Source organism: Caloenas nicobarica, chromosome 3 (assembly GCF_036013445.1).
Source record: "Caloenas nicobarica isolate bCalNic1 chromosome 3, bCalNic1.hap1, whole genome shotgun sequence".
NCBI classification, from domain to species: domain Eukaryota; kingdom Metazoa; phylum Chordata; class Aves; order Columbiformes; family Columbidae; genus Caloenas; species Caloenas nicobarica.
Genome location: NC_088247.1, coordinates 55,054,466 through 55,076,467, shown reverse-complemented (window position 1 = coordinate 55,076,467; position 22,002 = coordinate 55,054,466). Strand labels below are relative to the sequence as shown.

At 37.1% G+C, this 22,002-nt stretch overlaps 1 protein-coding gene across 19 annotated transcripts in view; it reads left to right on the top strand.

The window, feature by feature from the left end:
- The first annotated feature begins 12,217 nt into the window (after positions 1–12,217).
- The window catches only part of TRDN (triadin), a 233,463-nt gene continuing 223,678 nt past the window's right edge, over positions 12,218–22,002 (top strand). For 17 of the 19 annotated variants that reach the window (XR_010606058.1, XR_010606057.1, XR_010606059.1 and 14 more), the window contains exon 1: positions 18,280–18,763. Coding sequence is in view for 14 of the 19 variants with exons in the window: in XM_065633053.1 (XP_065489125.1) it covers positions 18,742–18,763 (22 nt within the window). In the remaining 5 variants the exon portion in view is untranslated. Of the gene's footprint in view, positions 12,308–18,279; positions 18,764–19,029; positions 19,100–22,002 lie in introns of those variants that run through there. The other 2 variants (XM_065633048.1, XM_065633049.1) reach the window with 2 other exon arrangements.

Genomic DNA, 22,002 nt, shown 5'->3' with positions numbered 1-22,002 from the left:
AAAACAGAAATGGAAATAATTTGTAAGTGGATTTGATCCTATGACAAGCTTAGCACTGCAATGAAATATCAAATGCACCTAGTTCTTATCGGATAATCTGAACCACAGATGATAAATTATTTCTATTAAATGTGTATTGAAGAGTATAGTGTTGATCAAAGAAATAACTAGAAACAGTGTGACAACGTGAGACCGAACAAATCTGTTTTGTAGTCCAAATTCTGTTGTTCAGTGATTGATTATATTGGTAAGTATATATTCCTTCCTGTGGTTTTGCTTCTCATGCCTGAATATGGCAGTCAGTAATGTTATCTCATGACACAGCTTTGAGTAACACCAATGAAAAGCAACCCGTAAGATACATATAAATTATGACCAAAGTTTACAATGTTCAAAATTCTATTTTTTGTTAGTTATGAATGTTCAGTGTTATGCATCAGCTGAGAATATGAAAAGTGTCTTCATAAGTTATATACTATTATTATATAAGTTATATAGCTATTTAGGAGCATTTTTTTTTTCCTGGGTGGACTTCTGTTCTGGTACAAAATTGTAATTTTCGAATAGGAAGAAGCAGTCTCTTCCAGCAACTTTCCTCAAAGAAGAAACTTCGAGCAAGGAAGTGGGGCTACCTTTCATATCTCCACGCATGAGATGCAAGTTGAAAAATGATAACAGGACAACTGGACCCTGTCAAAAAATTGTGTCTCAAAGCTACTGAGATTGTACATTATTTAGAAGACTTCAAGTTTGATCCCACATGCTAAGCTGTGCCTCTGAGGAGTTCCAATTTGTCATTATGTCTTCCCAGCATATATATATGGTTGCCTTACCTTGTTGTTTAAATTGAGAGCATCAATTTGAGTTTGGAAATATATACTGGTGAAAAGTACTAAAAGATAGTTTGTATATGAAACCCTCTCTGAAGTCTGTTTATCTGATGGCAAATATTTCCTATTTCTTCCGGCTATTAAAAACCTTTACCTTCTCCTATTATTTTTTGTAAATTAATTGAAAACGCACTAATTTTTCTTGATTCAAGAATTCCCAAAGCTTATAGACAGCCTGGTGAATTCCTGTTTAGCACATTCTTAATATATATTCTTTTCAGCTACCATACAATGTTCTTTTGTAATCTGGGTACAAAATACAAACACTAATGGAAATATGATGATTACTATAAGAATTCTGGTATTCTCATAAATATGATTCAGAGATGGAAATACATTTTTACACTTTGCATATGAAAGAAGGTGTGAGATTTTCCATAACAGCAACTCCTTCTATTTCAAGATTTGTCAAAAAACTCTGAATATTTTTCTATCTAAAACCTGTTGTTCACATCCCCACCTGAAATTCTGCTCATTTCACAGGCAGGCATGATGGACATTGTCAGGAATGCGTTCCTTAAGATCTGAACAGTGATAACATGGAAAATGAATGTGAAACTCAGCCATTAGCATTTACTGTGATGCTATTTATATCTTTGAAAACTGCTGGGAAGGCCTGGAGGAATTATTATCATGGGATAATCAAACTCCCTGTTGTGTGTCATTAATTAATTATTTTTTCTTTTTTAATACTTAAATTTAAGGAAGTTTCCTTAAGGTTATATTTCATTTTCTTTTCTTGCATTCTTATTTAGACATTTCCGTGTACTTTTTGAGATTTACATCTATTTTACCTTGTATTTTACTTGGTCTGATTTAATGTTAATTGATCATGAGAATTGTTAATACATGAATACATATGAAATAACACAATACTGTTGATCTAACATAATTAATGATGACAAAACTAGCATGTTTCAGTCTCTGAATATTATTTCCTTTATGTATTAAATGAAAAAAAAAATCAAGAAATATAAGAGAGAAGAAAAGTAAATCTTGGCTCTTTGGCATGAGTTTACTCACACTCTGGTTCCGTGATTTTGAGGTAAAGCCTGAGATAAGTCATGCATAAGGATTATGAATACTCCAGGTCTAGACTGAAGACAATTCCAGTGACTTGGGAACTAAGGAAAACAGAAGCAGGCAGGCTTTTTACAAACTTTACATCAGTCCTGAGGTATGTTGGGGACAGAGGCAGACACGGTATGACAGGTATGTGATTGATCTGGGCCATCCCACTACCCATGGTGAGGATCATTGGAGGTAGGCAGACATAATTCTTGACTATCTTCTAGAAGTGTCAAAGGCATTCAGGGGCTTATTATTAGCTATTACAAATCCCCAAATTAGTATTTAACTGGGAATAGAGTTGCCATGGATCTCTACAAAGATTTTCAGTCTTCTTCAGAATTTGGCATTCAGTCATTAATTCCATACCATTTGTAAAAGTTAGTCATCGGAAAGACTTTCAGAACATGTATACTAGTGCTGTTCTTTTACAGTGCATAATACAGTTGCTGAGAAGACAAATCCTCCTTGCTGAGGCTCCCATAGCACTGATCCTTATTCCAATGGGGAGGTCAGGTGACATTGTTTTTTAAATTAAGTCAGTTCCTTTCACTATGGGCCTGACAAGGAACACCCAGTACCAACCTACCTGCCATCGTTCCATAGCACTTACCCTCCTACTTGAGAATTACCACTCTAAGTTACACTTTGTCCTACCCTTCATTCAAAACACAGAAATAAAGTGACCTATGCCTGTTTTTTCCTAGAGTTCCCATTCAACAAGGATCTTTTAACATGTCTAATATAGGCTGGTCTTTTGTGAAGGGCTCAGTTGTAAGCTGTACTACTTATCCGCAAGAGGGAGTTGGAAATCCCTCCCTTGTTTTCTCCAGCCTGTGTGCAGGACAGGGGACAGATGCTGATGGCCAATAATGACCACTTTGGCAAAACTCCATCTATACCAACAAACTCTTTGTACCAGTGCACTGCAAAATGAGTTGGCAGGGAGAAGAAATAGTGAGCGATACAATCTGTTATCCAGTGTGAGTGAATAAATGCAGTCACTTACTTAAGGCTAACGTATCTACAATATTCTGGTCTTGAGCGGCAGATGGAAAATGTGTACAACTTTAATCAAACATGGAAGAAATGTTCAGTACTAAAATATTCTCAGAGTTTGTAGCACTGAAAAGACCTAGCAGAGATATTCATCTTATTCATAGCAAAATATTCATCTTCTCTTTTTCATGTTTTACTTTTTCCTTAGACTGAGTCTTCTCCTTTGGAATGTAAGGACAAGGTCCTTGTAGATGTGAAGCTATAGTTATTAAGGAAAAATGATAGATCAACCATTGTCTTGCAAGAAATAGCAAAATAATGCAGTTCTGATATGGTTATTTACTATTTTGGGGGAAAATAATAAAAATTCTCTCTTTTATATCTGTTGTGATTTCATACTCAAAAAGTAATCACTCTTTCAAAGTGGCCAGGCTCAAATACATTTCTAATATACTTTAGTGAATGTGACATAAGGTATTTTCTATTCTTTTCTGCCTAAGTAATATATCATAAAAGTCTCTACACAGAATAGTGACACTCATGCAGAACAAGAGGAATCAGAGTGCTTGAAGTTCTAAGGGTATGGGGGTTTTTCATGTTTGCCATTGCTTTCCTATATTGTAGCTGCCTAGAACTGAACATCTGGTTGTCACTAACACATGAGAAATGAATTTCTTATTACTCAAGCTGTTATCTTTCGTTACTAGAAAAACTAAAAGTACCATAAGAAATGCCCAGTGGAAAAAAAAAAACAGTCTGATTCAGAATGCAAAAGGCTTGACTTTAGAAATTACATTCAGATATTCTTACAGTATTTTAATCACTGTAAACCCTTCACCTTTTACCAACTGTTACAAGTTATAACCCATCTTTCCTAGCCAGTGTTCACTGAACCTCTGGGCATGGAATGCCTGTAGTAAAAAACTTTAAGATAGTTTTCTCTAATGGCAGCGCAGATGGAAGATACAGCAGCTTACCTCCAAAATGAATTCCCATTGCTCCCTGTTACCACATTTCCTGTTGATATCTCCCACTGTTTTCTAAAACTGCACTTTACTACAATTTGACTTAAATAACTTTTAAGAAATTATATTTATTTGCTCCTTTCTTGGGGCCTTTTCTAACAATAAATGCCATGAACTGCATTTGATGGTTCTGCTGCTTTACTTCCTCTAATGATTAGAAAGTATGATGACAGTATAGATATATTGAAATAAATGGTTTCTAACCTCTTCAAAGTCTTTCTTTAAACCCATGTAAGTCTGGTTGCAGAGTACAGCTTGATGATGTGCTCTACGACTATAAACTTTAATGAGGTCAGAGCAAGCCTTTTCCTCTTGATCTGTAACTAACTCCTGTTAAGGTATGGTGAAAAATGGTGTGCACCACTTAAAATTAATTGATCAGCCAGCAGCTAGAGCGCCACATCACCCTTTGCTAGGGAGAAACAGTTGGTATTCACCGTTTCTTGCACGCCATTTGCGTAAGGATGCAAATCTGTTTTCTTTCACTAATGAATGATCACAAAAGCTAGCCTCCAAATGCAAGAGTACCGGACTCATCAAGAAATGGGGCATGTATAAGGAGGATAGTGTTTCAGCACCAGCCTAGTACCTTGCAATGCCTCCTTGCTCAAATCTCTCAGCTTGCTTTTCCAACACTGTCCTTGTCCATAGGCAAGAAATAGGTATAGAAATTCCACCTTAAAATAGGATTCTAGCCCTGGATATTGCTCCAGTGAAGCACATCTTAAAGTTACATTTGATTTTTTTCCTGAGTAAATTTTAACATACATATGTTATTTTCTCTGTTTTCTACTTTGCTGGAGATGACAGCTTCCACTGTTCCCTCTGTACTTCTATCATATTCTCTGAGAGGTCAGGTACAGAAAAGGGGGGCTCTGTTGCAGGATGGCAAAACTCATCTTTTTACCAAAACACTAAGCACTGTCCTTCTGGGTTTAGGCTTGAAGCAATACAAAGATAATAAAACGCTAACACCCTTTGAGCTACTCAACAGTGACCTAACAGGAGACTGCTAAAAACTAATCCTTCGCCTTCAAACTTTCCTTTTTATTCCATGCAATGTTTTGGTTCCTTTTTAGTTTCACTAATAGTTACAATTAAAAAAAGCAAAAAAATGATCTATTATCTATAAGCTGGGTCAACTTCTAACCACCAAAGACTAACGTGAATAGTGGAGGAGAACCCTATGATTTAGTCTTTAGTCAGCGAAAATTAATAGAATTATTTATATTCAGTTCTCGGGTATCCCAAGACAGTTTCAATCAAGTGGTCTGGGCATATTTAAAGCAGAGAAAGAGAGAGAGACAGCTCGCACATTTTTATTTTAGGAAGAAATACAGCAGAAATAAATCGATTCATTAACTCATTCTATCTTGGTGAAAAAAAAATGTATGTCAAGTTGAAATCTTCAGTGATTTTGGCAATAGGCAAACTTCCAAAATAATTAATACAAGTTAAAAAAGGAACTTTCTCAATATCAGAGGTGTCTTCAGTATATTCTGAGTCATAAGGATAATTTGAGTCAGGAGTAAACTACATGTAAGAATCTGGAGTCCTGAGAGAAGGCATAAATGAAGGAAAAAGCCACAGGACTTTCTGAAGGGAATATTTCTATTTGCCACAATTCTCATGAAAGTTTTTTCCCTTTTTCCAAACAGGTTAGACTGCAATGAAGTGCGATATGGGTACATTGATAGCACTACTCATCCACATTAAAGTTAAAACTTGGCACATTTCAACTCCTTACAGTGAGAGCAGGAGTAGTTTCATGTGTGTGTTTGATCCTGATAGGCAGTGTTATACATTTTGTCACTAGACTGTATTTAAGTTTTTGCAATGGAAGGCCAGAATAGCGTTGTACAGCTCACTAGTTGTGGCAAAACTTTTCCATGGAAATTTTTTCTAGTCCTCACCACTGATCACCAGTGCTCCAGCACTTGATTCAGAATGATAAATCTTTCATTCTTATGTAAATTTTAATTTGATTTTTGACTTTCACTTTTATTTAGATTTTAATCTCCCTTTTAGCCTCAAGTTCGAAAAATAAGGATGTCCAAACTTCACATTCTGAGTTTTGATCCTTAAGGACATTTGACAGGAGCACTGAGGTGAGTTTGCTGAATTGCTAAAATGGAAAGAGAAGAAACACTGATGCAACTGTCTCATGAATTAGGCAAGCTGTCAAATCAGCTGGAAGCAGGTAAGTATGAGAAAATAGTGAAGGTCTCAAAGGATGGATGGAATTACTAGCCATATAATTTTCTTTCAAAAAGAGACAAACCTGGAAACTGGGGAAACTGGTGTTTTGTGGCCTCCTGTTTTGGCTGTTGCTTGTATTCAGTCGTATATCTCCAACTATTACGGAAGAGTCTACAGTCATTCAGGAAACTGTGGTCTCTGTATGAGAACAGAGTAACTACAAAGACACTGCAGTGGAGCTGCCAGGTCCTTATCGGGTGCTGTGATCATCCAGAAGGAAGCTCTTTATCAGTAATTGGCGTTATATTCCCTGATGGAGTGTATCCAAATTAAAAAAAAAAAAGCCTGCCCCAAGTGGCAGGTGGAGGTTCTATGTGATAAGAAACAGTACCTGGAGACTCACAAGGGGAGAAAACGCCTGTGGCTGGCATTGTTTGTATCTGGTAAATGTCTGTAGCAGGAATTTTGCTGATAGAGACTGCATGAACTATATGAAATTAATTCTTTACTTCTGCCACCAAGAAAAAGTTGACTTAGTCTAACTATTGATGTCCTTGGAGATATTTTGTGTTGTGCTGATCATCTTCTGCCTAAGTAACCATGCGAAGTGTAATTGTACAGTTTACTTTTGATGAGCCCTGCAAGATAAAGCAATCAATTGTTATTCATTAGCCTGTGTACAAGTGAATCCACCTCATTCCTTTACAGTTAAGGACTAGATTTGTCTGGGTAGTGGAGGGTTTTCATTGGAGCAGCAAGGCTCAAAACAGCAGCAGTTGGATAGTCTTCATAGGTGTCAACTACCACAGGTACTGGTGTTTGCAAATGAGTAAGGGAAAAACCTGATGGGACCAGATGATGCAGGTCTGTAGGATCAGGTAGAATAATTTGGCAGTCCCTTCTGATCTATATGTCCTTGCAGCGTACTCAAACTGCCAGAAGAGGACAGGGGTAGCTGCATGAGAAATACAAGGGGAATATTTTGTTCCAGTATTTCTTTTGTGTCAGATGATTTCTAAAGCTAAAGGAATAAATGATAAATTCAAGGGATTTTTAAAAAAGACTTTGCGATAGAATAGTGAAATAAGGGTATCATGAAGAGACCAACTTCATCTCAAACTCAATGACAGAATCAGTCGGACATTGTAAAGATTCAGGTGATGTTTGAAAATCTGAAAGACAAAAGATCAAATTTGTGAATGTTAGGTTTTCCAGAGGGAAATGAGAGAAAAGAAGCTGTCATTTTATAAATAACTCTTAAAGGAAATATTTGCAATCAAGTATGTGAGTGCCTGTTTTTGCAATAAAAAGGCAAATCCATCTGCTGACAAGTCATGAAGTGTAGTGATAGTAGCCTTTCTGATCCTCCAAAATATGGTGAAGCTTTTGAAATTTCCCAGGAAAAGAATATAGATTAGATATCAATCTGTGAAGTAGCTGGGATTTATTGATACAATCTGACCAATGACCTGGCATTTTGACTATAGAATGATTTTTCTAGCAGCAGTAGAAAGACTGCTCACATCAAATGTTCTTTTTTCTGCCATCGTGTTGATATTTCCTTGGCAGATATGGCCAGATATTTTGTTTCTATACTGTGCTGAATTCATGTGATAGATTTGCTCTGCTTTTTGATAGGATATGTTTTTAGAATATTCTCTCTTTGCAAATTAGCGTGTGAGCTTCACAGCAGCCAAATATTCAATAAGGAAAGGAGATGTGTTTTTTCTTTTATCAGCTTGCCTTGTCCCATTGGGATCACAAGGGGTTGAACACTAAATTATCTTAAAAGAGATGAGTAAATAACACAGAAAAATTCAAATTCTGTATTCTCTTTGCCTTTTTCCAAGTCAGAAAATATAGGAGAAAATGAAGCGTGCTACCATTATCTTACATATACTCGCATATCACATCCTTTTGGTTTTGCATTTTGTTATTCACACTTTCTAAACATACTTTCTTATACAACCAAGTGTGGTTCTTTCATTTGGAATTTAACAGGCACAAAATGCTGGACTTTCTCTCAGCAGTGATCAGGTGTAAGCCACAGTCATCTGCTGTAACAACCAATAAATCTGCAACTAACACTGGAATTCCTTCAACTTTATGACACTGTATTGTGTGGTTGTCAGAAGGCTCAGGCACAGTATTTCCATCCCCAGCAGCTCCTTCTGAACAGCCTCAAAATATGCTCTCTTATTCTCTCTGTAATGTAAGCATGAAAAGTATAAGGAGCAAGGCATATATATATTTAAATTTGCCCTACTGGTTGTGAATGCAAAAATGGCAGCTTGATTTGAAAGGAGAACCTTTAAAAACTCTTTCAACATTAAAGTGTTCATACAAATCACTGTGTTAATTATATATCCTAAAAATTATGCAAATAATCTTTTTAGTGGTGAATTAATCAATATTAATCACTTGAAAAATAGATTTTAAGTGTTTTTTTAATAAAAATGTACCCAAGTATTTAAAATTCTCATGGTGAGTTTACATTTTAATAGTTCTATTTTATTTCTTTTTAATAGTGACAGACAAATACTCCCTATGTTTTTTGGTGTTGAGCAACAGACACAGTAGGTGATCACAGGTGTAAATGTCTTACCCTGGGTTCCAGATTCTTGCAAAGTTTTTTAAAATAATTTAGATTTCGTATCTTAATGTTTCATTTTAGATGCCTATGGCACAACAGAAATCACCCTAATGGAAACGTAAAAAGTGTACCTACTAAGTGAGACACATTCAAACGAGGCAGTTGACCTCTTCTTTAGAGTTGTGGACATATTAATAATTTGCTGCCTAATCTGAAAATATGGTAGAAAATCGTGCTCAAGACCAGAGCACAGATATGTATTTGGATCAGAACTTTTAGTTTGCAAATTATTTGACATATTCATATCTGTTTACTGTCCCAAAGGTATATTTATTTCAAATACCTCCTCTGGTGAAGGTTAGCACAAATCTAGAAAGTGAGATGACCAGCTCTTGATCCTCACTGTGCCTCCTCCAGCTCTGCTGTAGCAATAGTCCCTGTGCTTTCCAGCACACCTAGACCCAGGAACCACAACACTGCTACTGTACAAGCTGAGGCTGAATATACTTCTACCTCTGGGCCCCTGCTTGAGCTCTTGAGTCCCAAAATTTTCCAGTATTTTGGCTTGGGATTTACATGACTAGAGTGCCACATAGCTAGCCAGCCATCACGACCTCTCCCAGAAAATATCCAAAAAGTGCCAGCAGAAACTTTTAGGCATACTCTCAGCCTGGATTTCAACAGCAGGCCAAATCAAAAGCCCTGAACAGATGTTTAGGCAGATTTGAGCTATGTAACAATTCCTATCCTGACAGTAACCAAGGCCTATGCATTGACTCCATGCAACACATCAGGATCAAGCCAAGATCTAGATGAAAATTTTTTGTGTAATATTACTGTGAAAACCGCATTCTTAGAAATTCTCTAGAAATGTATTTGGTGTGTATGTGTGGGGAATGTATTTTCCACACTGAGGTTCATTTTCCTCCCATCAGTGACTATGATGAGGTAAACTGCTTCCACTTTGTGGGGCTACTAGCTAACACTCTATTTATGAACTACAGGATTTTGTACAGTATATCTGTAATGGTCCAAGAAAGTCCAAAACAAACTACTTACAAAGTTTACAAAAATAAACTGAAATCTGACAGCCAATGCCATAGTACTCTCAGTTATGGAAATAAAGTTTCAGTTCTGTGGAGTGTACTTATTTTAGAGGTAAATAAAGGAGGACAGCAAGGTTTGAAAAGAAAGGTAACAGATATTACTAATCCTTTTACATTAAGAATATCAAATAATAAAGGACTAAAGCTTTAAAACATGTAGTTACTATTTATTCATTTATTCATTCACACATTCTTTCCATAACCTGACTCAAGTTCTCTGCTATGTTGTGCATTTAATGAAAGACAATTGGTGAAGCGACTGCAACACTTTGAATAACCTAATAAAATGATTGTCTTTCAGTATGATCATAGCATAGGTGCACTTTCAATCAAATAGTTACGTTTACAATTATTGATTGCACATGCAGTGCAGGGATACAAGCAATACAAACATATACCTTCCGTTCTGATTTCAAAATTTCCCACAGGTCTCACTTGCTTTAGCTGAGATCTTTGAAACTCTGAAAATTGGGCTGTAATTGATCATGAGCAACAGGGGATAAAAAGCGTCTTCCATCCATGCAGTAGCAGGAAAGGAACTTCTTTCCTTGAAACATTCTTGTACTTCAAGCATGACTTCTGTCTGATGAACCACTGAGATAATTACATTTTTAAAGGGGTGTATGGTTTGCTGTACTGGTGCTGTTCTGTTTGGAAGTAGTAGAATGCAGAAACTGTGTCCTTTGTAAACTCCTTCAAACAGAATCAGATCATTATCAGAAAAAAATTCCATAGCCAAATATTCTTCATCTGGCATGAGACATGGACCATGGGAGACAGGTACACTGTGCTATAAATAAAGGAACTAAAAGTTGCTTTTCATACTTTTTGATGTCCTTTCATTTTTCCTCCCACTGGTGGCTCATTGCTGGTGTGCAAGTGAAGACTGTGTTTTATACATACCTGGCCATATTATCACTGCCACAGAAGGGATTTATTAGCATAAAGTATGAGAACTATTTCTTAGTTAGTAGATTGTATTCAGTTCAGTTCCCTGAGTTATTGCATTAGATAATTGCATTAGATACTACTGCTTTTCTTCAGGACTCAGACAAAAAATTTGTAGGATCAATTTCTACTTTATTGAAAGAAGACATATCACACCAGACTGTCTACCTTATTAACGCCACAGTCTTTGGTGGTTGAAATAAATAGTTTATCAGAAATCTTTCTGAAATATTTTTGATCTTTTTACATGAGATTCTGCTCAGGAAGGAGACTCCATACCTTTGTCTGATTCATCTATGATCAAAAGGAACAATGTGAAGGAGTCTGTAGGTTGGGTTTCACACCTGAAGGTGAAGGACAGCTGGTAACCTGGTGGAATCCTTCGCTCTCAGGACTCAGAAATACTGATAAATGCTAGTGGTAAAATCCTAACCACCCAGCAATGACTGACACAGATGTTATTTTTGCAGATAACAGGCTTATGGTACGTGAGGAAGTAGTCATATCTTTTAAATAATTCAAGAGAATATTAATATCCTCCAACTGCCTTGTACTTAAGAGTGACAGGTGTGTTTAAATTAGCCTCTCAAAAAACACCCCGACTATTCAAGACATGAATTTACTTCAAGACCATTGGCTTTAAGTGCCTGATCCTCCACACTTTTTAACTAAGAAAAAAATGTACTGATGTGGACGGTGGGGTAAGAAGGACCTATTTGACAAATTCTGTAAAGGAAATGTGGGGAATTGGAGTATTATTGTATCTGCCTTCCACAAAGATTAAGTAAAACCCCAGCCACCTTCTCTGAAACAACAGCAACAACAAACCCTCCCCTCTCAGTTGTCTATTATCTAAGTAAAAAGAAACATGGCTTTTCCTTGTTCGTCATAAACTATAATATCATTGTTAGATGAAGTGGAGTAAAAATATCCAGGTTATGTTTTCTTCACAAAGCCTTTCAATGGGCATTAATTTGGGCAAAAGTCTGAATTGCCCATGTAACTCAGGAAAGGAGAAGAACCACAAGTGATCAGGAAAATCTTCAAGGCGCCAGGGATATAAAATGGTATTTTATAGCCAAATGCCCACTTCAAAAACTGCCTATGGATTTAAAATACACAAGTACAGTTATAATTATTTCTAGGACCCATAAACTAATCTCAAGCACAAACCTTTACACTGGAGGCCAAATCTCCCTGATACAGAAACTGCTTGTGTACCAGTCTGGATTGTTTTATGGTGGCACGACGGCTCGACATCCTGCACGGCTGAATCTGGCTGCAGGGCCCCTTCACCCCTCGGGAAACAGCTGCCAACAGCTCCTTGGAAGCTGCGGCTTGTGCCAGTGGTACCAGAGCTGCAGGGTTTCCTCAGGCCCTGGGAATGCAGCCGGGAGTTTCCAAAAGTCCCCAATGTCCTTGTCTTGCCTTCCGAGCTCTGGGGACGCGGCTGAGGATCCTCTGCTCTGTGTCTCTGGGGTAATACTTTTATTTTCATTTAAGCTGTGGATATGGAAAAAGAAATCATTTAACTCTCACTTGAGGGTCATTGTATTCCTCTGGTTTTGTCTGTCTGTGTTCTGCTCTTTCAGAGAGACAGGGGGAGGAGTAAGGAAAGCGTAACAATTCTTTTCAGTAAATGCTTTGCGGACAAATATTCTTTATGATTCGCACTAGGAAGTTGACTTTGGACATATGTTGGAACTTGGACAGGAATACAGTGTGATTGACAGTGACAAATGGTGACAGACTATTCAAGGAAAATTAGTTTATGTCCACTATGACGAGTGGTAAAGACATTAATGTTAAAATCTATTTCTCTTTTTAAAAGATCTTTTATTTTTCAGACATACTTTTTTCAGTGCAGTTGCAGCTGTCAACACCGACAAGGTTGAATTTGCTAATTCATATCTTCCAATTGCACTCTGTAAAGAAGCTAAATTGCCTAATGAAAAAGCTCCCCTTTTAGATTTTCTTTTTAAATAATGATAGTTATAATAACAATAATAATAAAGTGGGTTCTTCATCTGCAATTCTGACTTTGATCTGTCCAAGACTGTGGCTAGAAAGAGAGAGGAAACACAAAGAAAAATTATAGCTGTTGTTGAAACAAGCATTTTTTTAAAATAAATCTGCTTCCTGTCACATAATTTCTTTCTAATAGCTGATAATTGCCAAAATATTTTGCCTGCTTTATATTTTTTTTCTTTCTTCTGTATCTGTCTCTCTATATACTTCTGACAAATAATGTATGTCAATTTTTCTTGAGAATTTTGCATCATAGGTTTGTGTATTGCTGGGTGGGTGCCTGACTTTGTGACAAAAAAAGGGTTAATTCCAGCTGGAGACTTTTGTATTTCAGGAGTCAAAGAATGATTAATCTACTGCTGATATCTATCTCATCTGTGTAAATGCATAACTGAAGCAGGTCCTAATGTCCCGGGGCAAACGGGGACCTGGGAATAACAGAAAAACTTGATGTTAATAAAACCCCACAGGAGATTCACACTGACTGCAGGACCACTCTTACACATGCAACTGTATCATACACAGGGACATCCAGGACAAAAAGGCCTGCTTAAACTTGCAAAAGCAGACTAGGATGTATAACCTTCCATTGTCCAAGCCTATTTCCACACTACTGTTGCATTTCCAAGCAAATGGTGCTTAGCCTGGAAGTGGCTTTTAATTCACTTTGCCTTGATCCTGAGTGTCTCCTTTCAGAAAAGCCAGGAAAGAGCCATAATCCAGACGAGCCTCTTGAGGTTTTGACTGGAGTTGCTTATAAGAGGAGTCCTTTGCTTATGTGCCTATGGGAAATCCAGTCAAGCCTGAGTGTCTAAGAACATGTGGTACATAATGTGATGTATCAAGCAGAAGAATAAGCCATTAAATGGAAAAGAAGGTGAACTTTCCCCTTTGTTGTGAAGGTCAGGCTGAGCAGACAGTTTCAAGCATCCCAAAAAGGACTGACATAGTGAAGATACTTGACTGTTAGTTTTACCTTGTATTTTTTCCCAAGTATTTGGCATGAGAACACATATTTGTCTTTGCCTATTCGTGTCAGACTTTTGTCCAAAATTGTCTTCTTTCTCATCCTTTTTTGGCAGTATGCTCAACTATGGTCAGATCTGGAAAAAAATAGTATTGTATATTTTGATTTCTATTGAACATTTTTTAAGAGGAAGATCTGATGACATACTTGAAATGTATCAGTGGAAATTTGGAGCTGGCTCTGGAATATGAAGTTCAGGAACAATTTAGCTCTTTCGCTACACATATTTGAAACCTAACCTACCAAATGCCCCTTAATAAGCTCAGAATGCCAAGGTAAGGCCACCTCAGTGTGCTTGTCAGCTGTCTCCAGGCAGGGACTTATTTGCATTCAGACCAGTCTGCATACAGAAACAGGGCTTCTTAACTTTCTGCCATGTAGGACAGATCTGCTACAGAGTTCAACTAACTCTCTCCTACATATTAAAGAAGAAAATCTTTAAAGTAACTATGTATACAACTATCTAATTGAAAAATGATTCATGATAATGTTTAAACATACACCAAACTTTAGCCTAGATCAGATATGATACCTAGGTCTTGTTTAGTTCTGTACTTTGGGTGCACTTTAGTGTATCCAAAATAAATCAATATTTTGGTCATGCTGATTCAAAAAATCTTGGAACTGTTATTCATGAAATATCAATCACAAATGGAAAACAATTACTTCAGAGTTGTGTAATGGTCCATAAAATGACACAACTACATCTCTGACTCATCAGGAGTTCAAAGGCATCAGAATATGAATGTGTGCTCCTATTCTTGCTCAAAACCACAGGGTATTACCACTGGGATTGAATGAAAATCCCATCTATAAGTAACAGTATTCCTAAACAAAAAATCAAACAAACAAACAAACAAACAGGAATGGAAATGTCTCTGTCAGTGGAATCCAAATGGTGTCTCAATCAAATATTAATATTTTTCTTCATATGCACATCAAAGCTCAGTGACAGACATCACTCTAATCCTATATTGCTTCTGCATGAGTCTTTACTATTCACTGGATTCAGGACCATTCACTCTCTCCCTAGCATTATACTTACATCCTAAATTTAGTTCTTATCAAGTGATTACTGGCTGTTTCTGACAACAGCAGGCTCCCAGAATACACCAGATATACCAGAGTTAAGGTTACATTTCCTTTCCTTGACCCTGTTGTGCTACTGAGCATGCGCTGAGATACAAAACCCTTTTGCTTAGTTTGATTTTGTAGGACTGCACTCTGAGCATTCCTCAGCAATGTGTTAGCAGGCAAACTCAAACATTTTCTTGTTGACTGATGGTTTTACTCAATTCCTCGAATGATTCCTTGTATCAGTATCAAAGGCTCTCCTCTCATTACCTAGTAATTCCATGTGATCTATTGTCTTTCCCTATTCTCTTTTTAATAATATCAGCAAAGCAATCCAGAAAACAGCTCATAGATTGTTTGTATACTCCTACTTTGATTATATGAAAAACACAACTTTTCATCTAGAAGTCGAAGTTTGTATTAGAGTCTATCAAATAGCAAACCTCTGACATTTTCCTAAAAAAAAAAATTAAAAATGTTAAAATAATTGCTTTTCTTTGATTCGTCAGTTAGGATTCTCACTGAAATACACATCATCTGAAATCAAGGCACATGGTTACATGCAGACATCTGCAGCAGCATGTAGTACTTCCTTCTCCCCTCTTTACAAGTTTGTTACTTTTTCCCTATCCAGGCAACTATAGAGCATATTTCTTTTCTTTAACACGGGCTTGTGTATCTCAGGAATCTGCTGTGAGGAGGGACGCTTAACCTGCTGCTACAACTGCCTCCATCACCACTGCCTGTGAGATCTGATCCCAGGATGGTTCATTTACCATGTAGCTGCTGTGGGTGGGAAGGAAGTACCTGTTGCTAACTTGAGTCATGATCATTTTCACTTTGGGCCTGAGATCTGATAGGAAGAAAATGAGGATAAATTGTGTGTGTCCGGGTTTGGACATCACTAGCAAGAACCGAAGTAGTTTTAAATTCTTTTTTGTTTTGTTACTGTTTGAAATATGAACAGAGAGAGAGAAAGGACATTTTACAAAAGGAGATTTCCTGCCAGGTTAGACAGAAAAGGCTCCTACCAAGATGCATTCTGGGCCAGGTTCAATATATGAGCTAGGTAGAGGGAATTAATGTTTACTTTGTCAGATGAAAAGCTGTATAGATTTTGTGCTGGCCTTCTGCGTAATGTGAATTGCACAGACTAGTGTAGAAGAAACTCCTAAACTTCAGCCAAGCACTAAACTTCAGATTTTAACAAAACTTCTAACCAAAACAAAACAACCCTAAACAAAATTTTGACAATTTCCCTTACTTAGACTCCTAAAGAAAAAATACGATATTCTGTATAATTTTCAGATGGCAATGTTTGTTTTTCAAAATCAGTGTACATGCACATACACAAAAGCAGAACTTGGCTTACCTTAATTCTCTGTATTTTTGCAAAGGGCATGATTATCTCCAGTAAATACGACACCCAGCTCCCTTGACTTTGCCCCCTATTAAAGGGAACAATTGTGTAACTTCCAATACAGTTGCCTAGAGCTATAATTGTTGTAAGATATTTGTGCATATGACAGCTTTAGCCTTCTTCCCAGAATTAAAGTTTTGCATATTCAATGGATGCAGAAACTACCAAGCAGTTCCCTTTCTGGCCACTGGTCTGATGTCGAGGAAAATTGATTTCCAGTTGGATTCTCCTTCTTTCTCTGTTCTTACATTTTATTTTCAGAAATTCAGCTCATGATTGAGAGTGGGCATAAATAAAAGCAAAGCAAGTAAGGCATGGAGATAACAGGGCAGGTGGTGGGAGCTGTGGGATAGACAGCCATACACACACAGTTACACAAACATATATGTCTGGGTAGAGTCCACAATCACAGGATCTTTCTACATAAACAAGAACAAAATTCAGACATGAATATTTTCCCCATTTCTTTCTTCTTATAGACACAAACTGAGCCTTTATTTATTTATTTATTTTTCAGTTTGGATAGTAATACAAGTGAAGGCTATTCTGACTTGGCAATATTGATTAGCTTTGTGCTTCGGGTATTCAGCTGAGATAATATTTCTCATATCTCAAGAAAGTAGTATAGCTGTCAAAATACAGATGACCCAAAATATTTAGCTGTTCATGTAAAATGGAACTGTTCCAGCAGAAGAGAAAGAAGTAATTAAGAAAGAGAAGGGCTTTGCCTTAGTATCACACGTCCTAGTACTCTTTACTAACCACCAAGCTGTTGTGGGCAGCTGTTTTGTTTATGTGAATGTGATTCCACAGAACATTTCTGTATTCATGAAAAAGTATTTTTGAAGGAATAAGCTTTTGTCTAAATTCTTTTCACCAGCCTTAGTGAGGAGGATCTTCTGAAGAACAGGCTAAAGAAGCAGATGAAGGGCTATGGGGATGATCAAAAAAACACTGACTACTTAGCATCGAGTAATCGAAACTTGTCAGTGCAAAAGATTTGGTCAGTAGAGCTACACAAGAAAAGGGATGGAGCATTGACTGTAAACTGTTCAGTGAACCTTCCCTTCTGCATTTTGTGAACTGGATAAATAGATTCCTTTCCTTATACTTTTCCACAAAGCCAGGTGCTTACATGTCCTGGGAGGAAGATGAGAAGTGCAAATGCCAGCCCCTGTAGTGGACATGACTATAGGTTTCCTAGTAAGAACTGTTTAAGGTGGTTTCTGATTTCATGTGACGATGACATTTATGTAGAGGCATGCTGGCTCGAAGCCATTTTTTTTCTAATTTCAAACTCTTACCTACATACATAATTCCACAGCTGTGATATTAAAAGCAATGCAATGAAAAGGTTGCTCATGTTTTTAAATCATTACTCTTATTTAAATTGTTAATGCTTTTGTTCTTCTACATTGTTTTAAAAGCCTACTTGTTTTGAGTTTTACAAAGTCTTGTTTAAAATCAGAGCTGTTTAATTGTTTCCATGAATCAGATCTAGAAAATATCTAATCTGCTTAATATTACCTTCATGCATTTAGACTATATAAACTATTACTATTTACATTATTAACAGTATTCTATAATACTTAGATCAACTTCATAGCTATGTATGAAAATTGCAGCATATCAGAAGAGTATCAAAAAATTCCAAACTGAAGAGGTTACAAATTTCATGGGTTTAAAGTGTTGTCTTTATTGGCTTTGAACTGCGACTAAGAATCGAAGTGGAGAAAATCACCTAAATTTACCCTCTCCCTTAGTCAGCGGTAAGCTTCATAGGACCCTCCCCAAACCAAATAAGGCCAGGAAGAATGTGCTAAGCACTGAGTGTGCTAAGAATAAAGTTGAGCTGGGATGGATAAGGTTACTTTGAACTCTATATTTCATGTTTCCTGACATACCCCCCAAAGAACTGCAATTATGCTAGTGAGGCTGCAGGAGCGTTAAACAGTTCTTCCCCAGTTCTTTTTCTTTTTGCTGCTTTTCCATGCATTCCTGTCCTGTTTAGGGCTGGGCCTTTTTCCTTTTTATTTGTAGTCTGCATGTTTCTTAGGATATTAGAAAAAGCATGCTGAAGATTCACTGTGAGGCATGGCTATTTTTGTTAGAAGCTGATACTTTAGACTGAGCTTTAAGGGTTGCCTCTGGAAGGCCTTAAGTTGCTGTGGTAGGACAGGAGTCTGCAGAGGAAACAGAAAGTTCAGAGGGGTGCAAAAGAAGAAGGAACAGCATTAGAAAAAGCAGAGGACCCCCCTCCTTCTCATTCTGCAGCTCCTGCAAGAGCCAGCAACCCAGAAGTATTATCTAAGCTGCCACGGTAGATCTTGACCTTTTAAGAGAGTATCTCTTACCTTCATCATCATGGCCGAGATTACAGCAGAAGGTATGGTAACTATTTTCCAATATAATTAACCAAAAAGTATATGTACTTTGACAGTGTAATTGAGCTAGGCTACCAATACAATTTGTTGCTCTTAGCAAATAACACTTTCTCTCTAGGATCATTTCATTTGTTTCATTGCTTTCCACTTTTCTTTCCTGTTTTTTTTCTTTTTCACTCCTGTAGCCTGAGTTTCTACCAGTTACTGATCTCTATACACCTCTAAAAATAGTGTTAGTCACATTTGCAGAACAGCACTGCTTAGGCAGCTCCATTAGAGTGCTACAAGAAGGGGAACGTCTGAATGTCAGGTGGCTCCACCCTTGAACTTTTGCTCAGGTAAAGCTTTGATAGTCCCTTATAATCAGAGATTTGCCAGAGTCAAAATAGCTTAGTTTGGTGGCCCGGATTTTTCAACAGGGAGCACAAAGTATTTGTGAACTGTACATGAAGTTACTGAAGGGTAAAAACTATCAAATCTGCAATCTTTATTCAGGTAAACTTCTAAAGGAATCAGCAAAAGTTGTGTTGAAATAAGTATGCCAGGGCTAGGCCTGCAAGAATGAAAGGCGATTGTATTAACCAATAAATACATATTCTAAAATATGAATATTTCATGTACTTTAATATTTCCCGACCATTCATATTTAAATAACATTTTAGATGCATAACAATATTTTATCAACGACAGTCAGACAGGGGACATATTTAAAATGCAACCTTCTTTAAATTTAATACTGAATATTTTAGTTGAACTTCATTCCAACCTTTTTTTTCAGTGTGAATTTTGCCACTGTTTATCCAATTTTAATAATGACACTACAAAAAAAAAGCCTTTAAACAGTCTCCTGAAAGTTATTTTTGTTCTACTTGTCAAGGTTACATGGTATTTCAGTGTATGAAAGTTGTACTTTTCGTTGTTAATATTTGTAAGAGTATCTGCTTTAAACATTATTAGAGACTGAGCCCTTTGTCTTCTAAAGACTTGATGTTAGGACCATGTCAAATTGTACAATCCTTGCCTGATGTCTGGTTAGCCACAGCAAGGAGACGATGTGCATATGATTTTTTAATTAGCAGTTGGACTGATCTATAATTTGCTTCTGGCAGCAAATACTGCCAAAACAGGTGGCTCAGCCTGACAGTCCTAGGCCAAGTGCTAGCACTAGTTTATTTGGATATTCTTAACCACGTTGTTGGAAATATTGGTTATTTTGTAGCTGCTACCAGGGAAATCTGTGAAATTATGTTTTTCTTCCAAAATGTGTGCTTTAATAACAATAGTGACTGAGAAGCTTTATGGAAGTACCTCTTGCAAGGTTGTCCAAGTGGAAAAAATAAAAGGAAAGATTTTGAGTTCAAGATTAGTAGCAGAACCAGAAGACTTTTCAATCAGTCTTGAAGTGACTTTCCAGTCATTTATTAGTAGTTTAACAAAGAAAGAAAATTAAAGACCTCAAAATAAAATAAAAATAAAACAAAGAGCCTGAATATGTTTTTATGGTGCTTTTATAGTCTTTTTACAGATGTTCCTTAGCTGCTATATTGTGTGTCTTTCTTCTGTGTTTTTTTCTGTGCAAAACAATAGACTTTTCAGGTGAGAGGTGATAAGGGGCATCAGCTCCATAGTAACCTGACCTTCTGCATGGCAGGTAAATAAGCCATATAATTAGTTTAGTTTAGTTTTGTTTTGTTTAGGTTTGTTGTTTTTTTTTTTTTTTCATATATTTCGAATGGACTTATGTTGATTGACTGATTTTTAAACTCTGGATCCACAAGATGGAAATTTTACTTATGGCAGAAAACTAAGAATTCAGCCTGGGGCTAAAGTTTCACTGCAGTTTATTTTCCTCTGGGGCTACTGCTGGCATTCACAAGGCAGTTTGAAAGTTCAGATCTAAACTTCAGCAACATATAGTTTAGACAAATAAAAAACAATTAAAATTCCTCTTGCTTCACACAATTCCTTTTTGACTTTATGTTGTTTCATACTATACCCCAGCCCATGATTTGCTGTGTTCTTCATCACTTTATTAGGATTAAAGTACTTGCTCCCTGTGGTAGGTGTACTTAACTCAATTTTACACTGGCAGCCACATATCATTTAGACTGTCGGGTTCCTTGCCTTTTGGAGTACCATGCTGACACGTCAAAGAGCACAACAGCGACGCAGGCTTTAACACTGCCATGGCCAGTGTGGCTGCTGGTTTAGAGAGGTGGTCCAGCCGTGGCAGAGCGATACTCTTGGTGTGCATCTCAAGGTACCTCTTCCTGACACCCGTTGTCAATACCACGATCTATTCAGAGATGGATGCACAGGGCCAGTGGGGTGCTCTTTCAGGTCAACATCACGTAATGACAATGAGATTAAGCAGCTTAAAAATTTAGCTACCAAGCAATGACCCTGGCCTGTCTACTTGCACCTCAAGTCACATGCGCTGTCTCTTCATTTCCACAGGTACAAATTGTTAGTTGTGGAAATACTGGTGAAGGATACCTGGTGAAAGACTAAAGGAGATCTCTGAAGACAGCAATTTATAAATGTCCTTAGAAAGTTGGTAGGACCTAGATCTCCTGCCGGTAAATATTTAGGAGAAGATTCCAAAGGATTATCTTTAGCATCCTCATATTACATGTAATTGCAACCGCAGAAATGTACTATTAGAACACAGAACTCCTTAAAACTGTATACAAAAAAAATCTCAGTACAGATACTAAGTACTCTGCCTTTGCAACAGTCTCAGGATATTTATTACTATTATTACTAGTACTACTATTATTATAAATAATAATAATAATCATCATAATAATAATCATTATTATTATTATTATTACAAATGGGGGCTGGACTGGACTCAATGGCAGATGTAGTTAGAGCTGCCACTGCTGAAATATGAATACAAAAAGCCTGGCACCTCTGAGAAATGGCTTCTACCAATGTACAGCTTAATTTGTATGTGCACAATAGCTCCAGCAGCAGCCCTACAGTTGGTCCTTTCTAGTCCAATCTACTGCAGGTCACAGTGCAAGGCTGATGGCCGTCCCCTGGCACTTTATCCTCCCACACAGGGAAGAATGAACGGACACACAGCTCTGCCTGCTGCAATGCACCAGAGACTGTGCACTGATCTAATCCGAGGAGGTGAGGAGAGGAAAAAGACAAGGTTTCTGTGCCAGCTGTTTGTCTGCCACAACTTATTTCCCCAGTGGAGCAAGAAAGAAGCAGGAGCCAGATAGAAATG